General features: G+C 49.9%; 1 protein-coding gene across 1 annotated transcript in view; it reads left to right on the top strand.

Moving 5' to 3' along the window:
• The first annotated feature begins 803 nt into the window (after positions 1–803).
• The window catches only part of LOC307091533 (gamma-adducin-like), a 15,334-nt gene continuing 11,137 nt past the window's right edge, over positions 804–5,000 (top strand). Inside the window, exons 1-5 of the mRNA XM_079759170.1 lie at positions 804–952; positions 1,267–1,365; positions 2,273–2,449; positions 3,339–3,605; positions 4,835–4,939. Coding sequence (XP_079615296.1) covers positions 818–952; positions 1,267–1,365; positions 2,273–2,449; positions 3,339–3,605; positions 4,835–4,939 — 783 coding nt within the window. The 5' untranslated portion in view covers positions 804–817. The remainder of the gene's footprint in view (positions 953–1,266; positions 1,366–2,272; positions 2,450–3,338; positions 3,606–4,834; positions 4,940–5,000) is intronic.

Genomic DNA, 5,000 nt, shown 5'->3' on the forward strand with positions numbered 1-5,000 from the left:
CCCATGCCGCCATCTACTCCATGCGGCCTGACGTGCGCTGTGCCATCCACGTGCACACTCCTGCCACCCGCCGCCGTGAGTCACCGCTCGACAACAACAACACAAAGTAGTTGGGGGCGCTAAGGAGATTTCGCTAGGCTTTGTATGTGTGTGTGTGTGTGTGTGTGTAGTGGTGTGGGTGTGTGTGTGACTGTGGGTGTTATGTTTACTGCTGACAGTGCATCACACACCTTTTGACCTAAATTTCTAATGAGAGTAAACAGTGTGAAAGTGCTAATCCTAAAAACCTTCCACATTACTACTATTAAGACGGCTTTAAGCTCAGAGAGCTATCGAACGTAAGCGCTTCAAACGGCTTCCGTTCCCCTCAGTGCGTTCCTCGTTCTGAACGTCACGAATGAACGGCTCTTCGGAGAGATCTAGAACAGGCCGGACTCCCAGGAACCCTCTCTCTCTGTGCCATTCGATTTACATTCACCTTTACATTTACATTGAGGGCACTTAGCAGACGCTTTTATCCAAAGCCACTTACAATAAGTACATTTGTCAGAAGAAGGAGAAACAATATATCCCTGTCGGTGCCAAGCACTAACAAATCACGCCCGTGTATACAACAAAGCTAGCTAGGATAAGATGCTACACAACTCGGTGCTATTCCTAAGTGCCAGGATGTGGAACATACAATAAGTGTGTACACTAAGTGCCATGACACCACAAGACATGGGCTAGATCCCGCACTATCTACACCTCTCAACCGTAAAAGTGGTGCGGCGCCCTCACTAACGGTTCGCCTCTCTCCCCCCCCCAGGTGTCGTCCATGAAGTGTGGCATCCTGCCCATCTCCCAGGAGTCTCTGCTGCTGGGAGACATTGCCTACTACAACTACCAGGGCAGCCTGGACGACCCTGAGGAGCGCAGGGAGCTGCAGAAGGCCCTGGGGCCCTCCGCCAAGGTGTGTGTGTGTGTGTGTGTGTGTGTGTGTGTGTGTGTGTACGTCTTTGTGTGTGTTTGTCATAGTTCCATGGAGCAGGCAAGAAAAAATCCTTTGAACTCTTTTGGCTCGATATGAAGGCGAAAACAAAGTTTGGTCGATAGATCTATGTCTGACTCCTGCTCTTGACAAAGAAAACGTGACTCAGATACGTTTAAAACTTTGATAAGGGAAGCCAAGTAGTTTCATTTCTGGTGAAACTAGTTGCTAAGTAAGTGTGTGTGTGTGTGTGCGTGTGCGCACGCGTGTGTGTGCGTACGTGCGTGCTTTCACAGGTGCTAGTGCTCAGGAACCACGGTGTGGTGGCTCTCGGGGAGACCATCGAAGAGGCCTTTAACTTCATCTACAACGTCGTCTATGCCTGTGAGATCCAGGTACCCATGCACTCACACACACGCATGCACACGCAGACACACACACGCAGGCAAACACAGGCACAGACCCAAACACATGCACACACACGTCCCTGTCCCGAGGTGCTCTTGGTACACCCGTTGCTTTGAATCACACTTTTCCCTGATGAAACAGCCGAGCGATATAGACAGACATTTTTCCCCTAATCTGTTGTGGTTCCCACTGCCAGATGCTCTCCTAAGCCATTTCCTCTAATGCCCCCCCACCCCCCTCCCCTTCTTCGCTCTGTTTCAACAACAAAACTTGACCACATCTCAACCTGCTTCATTTAGAGGAAGCTTATTGTTGCAGTAGGATGGTTGGTAGCCATTTTGGATGAAGCCATTCGTCCTGCAAAGGCTGTGGCCTCAAAGATGCAATTAACGCAGACTTTTGATGCCAAATAGTATGACAATGCAGTGGTGAGAAACAAGTGTCAGAACCGGAACCACACTGGTTTCAAAAGTCAGATCAGGTCGTGCTACTTCTGGGGGGCCCTCCATTGGCCCCTGTGTGGCTGGGCTGAAGGAGAAAGGAGAGGTTGTGTGTGTCACCCATACCTCTGCCTTGTATCTACGCCCATACGCAGCCATGTATCTACACCCAGTGCCGTAACAAGGGCCCTTTATTTGGAGCCCGGTCCGCCAATTATTGAGTTTCACTTTATTTCTCCTTCCTATTGACCAAAGCTTCTCTCGACTCATACATACAGACCTTGTCTATCTCTCACTCACTCTCTCCAGGGCTGTTCCTCTCTCTCTCACCACTAAATTTGCATTGGTGTTGTATTGCAGCATGGCCAAAGCAGTTCAGGTGTATTATTTTACCGAAATCTTAAAAAAAAAAGAACGATCTTGTGCTCTTTGTCTCCATCTTGTGGTCGTGCAGGTGAATGCCATCTCATGTGCTGGCAGTATAGAGAACCTGAGTATTCTGGACAGAGAGGCGTACAAGGCACGAACGTTCGATGTTGGATGCTCCGCCGACGTGGCGATGGGGGCTGAGTTCAAGTACAAGCTCGGTGAGCTGGAGTTTGAGTCCCTGATGAGGATGTTGGATAACCTGGTAAGCCACACACACACAGACACACACACACACACACACACACACACACACACACACACACACACACACCTTTCTTTCTCTCTATCTCGCTATCTTTGGCCCGCTCTCTCTCTATCTCTAACTCAATTCAACTCAAGAGCTTTTTTGGCATGGAAAATAAACATTTACATTGCCAAAGTAGTTAAAGTTTTATAAAGGCAAATGCAAAAAAGGACTACAAAATGGTAAAAAAAAATTAAAACTAGGTGTATGTACAAAAGATGAGCTTATGGTCAGGAATGAGCAAACTATTTCCAGGAACTGGGCAACAGACAACAGGGTATTTACCTTACTATCGCGTAGCCATTATATATATATATATAGTATATGTATACGAAATATATATGAAAGGCGATGTACTCTAGAGAGGCATGAGATGAATGAATGACAGATGAAAGAGGGCGAGAGGAGTGGGTAGAACGGAGAGCCCTAACTGTTAGTGTTTGCTTTCTCATCCTCCTCCTGCCCCTTTCTCCCCCCCCCCCTCCTTATCCTCCTCCTCCCCTCCCTCCTCCTGCCACCTGCCTCTTCCTCATCCTCTTCCTCCCCCTGTTTCTTCCTCTGCCTCACCCTCCTCCTCCTCCTCCTCCTCACTCCTCACCCTCCCTCCTCTTCCTCATCCTCACCCTCCTCCCCCTCCTCCCCCCCTCCTTTTCCTCACCCCCTTCCTCCCCTTCCCCCTCCCCCCCTCCTCCTCACCCCCCTCCCCTTCCTCACCCCCTTCCTCCCCCTCCCCCTCCCCCCCCTCCTCCTCACCCTCCCCCTCTTCCTCACCCCTTTCCTCCCCGTCCTCCTCCTCCCCCCGTCCTCCTCCTCCCCCCCTTCCTCCCCCTCCCTCCTCCTCCTTCAGGGCTACAGGACGGGCCACGCCTACCGCCACCCCATCATGCGGGACAAGCCGCGGCACAAGAGCGAGGTGGAGATCCCCGCCACGGTGTCGGCCTTCCAGTTCGAGGAGGAGCAGGACGGCGAGGGGGGCGGGGCCACGCGGCTGCCCTTCAAGTTCATGCAGCAGCGGCAGCAGCGTGAGAAGACGCGCTGGCTCAACTCGCCCAACAGCTACACCAAGGTGCAGGTGGAGGGCAGCGACGACCGCCACTACAGCCGCACCACCACGGTGGGTGGGGGGTACGGGGGGCTGTGTGTGTGTGTGTGTGCGTGTGCGTAGTTTGTTTGTGTGTGTGTGTGTATAATTGTTTTTTATGCGTTTGTGTGCATGTATTTTGATGTTTTATGGGTGTGTTTTTAGTTTAGTTTGATTTTTTTGTGTGTGTGTGTGTGTGTGTGTGTGTGAGAGACAAGAAAAGCGTTCCGACCCAACGCTATGCCTTGAGCGCCCTCCTGTGGCTGAATAGTGTAATTCATTCTAACACAATTTTTTCTTACTGGCATTATGCTAACCTTCTGGATCTTCATCCAAACATTATCACGTTGGTTCATTGTCAACGAGGGAAGAGATTATTGATCAATTTTAAGGTTAATAAAAAAATACACATAAATAATTTACCTTAATTGCTGAGAGGTTGTTCTTAAATTTAATACAATCACCAATCAAACTGCTTAACTGTAATTTAACCAAGGCTTATGTGCTAGGGTAGAGTTGAAATCCACAATGGGAGTAGTACTTCTTCGTTTTTTTTTCTCCAAAATAAGATCCACGGTCTTGTACCAATGATTTCTTTCTTTTGATTTTCGTCGTTTTCATATTCGTAATCTAATTAAATGAAAATGAGCTATGCCCACTTTAAACATCAGACAGACTGGATGAGTAGAACCATTGGAACTAAAAAAAACACCACTTCCAGAAACCAGAGGGTCTGAGTGACCACGTCGCCACCAGGTCTATCGGACAGGGCACTCAGGGCACGTTGTGCTTCCTGCTACACTCGCCACGAACGAGGAAGGATGAACCAATCACAGACCTGTGCTCACCACTAACGACGACAGATGAACCAATCCCAGGCCTGCACCTGCCGCTAACGAGGACAGACGAACCAATCATAGTCCTGCACTCACCACTAACAAGGACAGACAAACCAATCACAGGCCTGCATTGCCACTAACGAGGACAGACAAACATATCACAGGCCTGCACTCACCACTAACGAGGACAGATGAATCAATCACAGGCCTGCACTCACCACTAACGAGGACATATGAACCGATCCCAGACCTGCACTCGCCAGTAGCGAGGACAGACATACCCATCACAGGCTTGCACTCACCATTAACGAGAACAGATGAACTAATCATTGTCCTGCACTCACCACTAACGAGGACCGATGAACTGATCCCAGGCCCCCTTATACTGACTGCTGTCTGTCATTCTGTGTGTTTCCTGTGCAGTGGATGAAGGCTGAGGAGACGGGCACGCCCATCCGGATCGAGGACGCCAACCAGTTTGTGCCCCTCAATACGGACCCCAGCGAGGTGCAGCAGAAGAGGAACAAGGTGAGGAACACCCTCCATCACTCCCTCTTTTTCTTGTGAGTGGGCCAAGCGCAAATTGCGA

The sequence above is a fragment of the Pollachius pollachius genome, assembly GCF_949987615.1.
Source record: "Pollachius pollachius genome assembly, contig: scaffold_288, whole genome shotgun sequence".
Classification (NCBI taxonomy): Eukaryota; Metazoa; Chordata; class Actinopteri; order Gadiformes; family Gadidae; genus Pollachius; species Pollachius pollachius.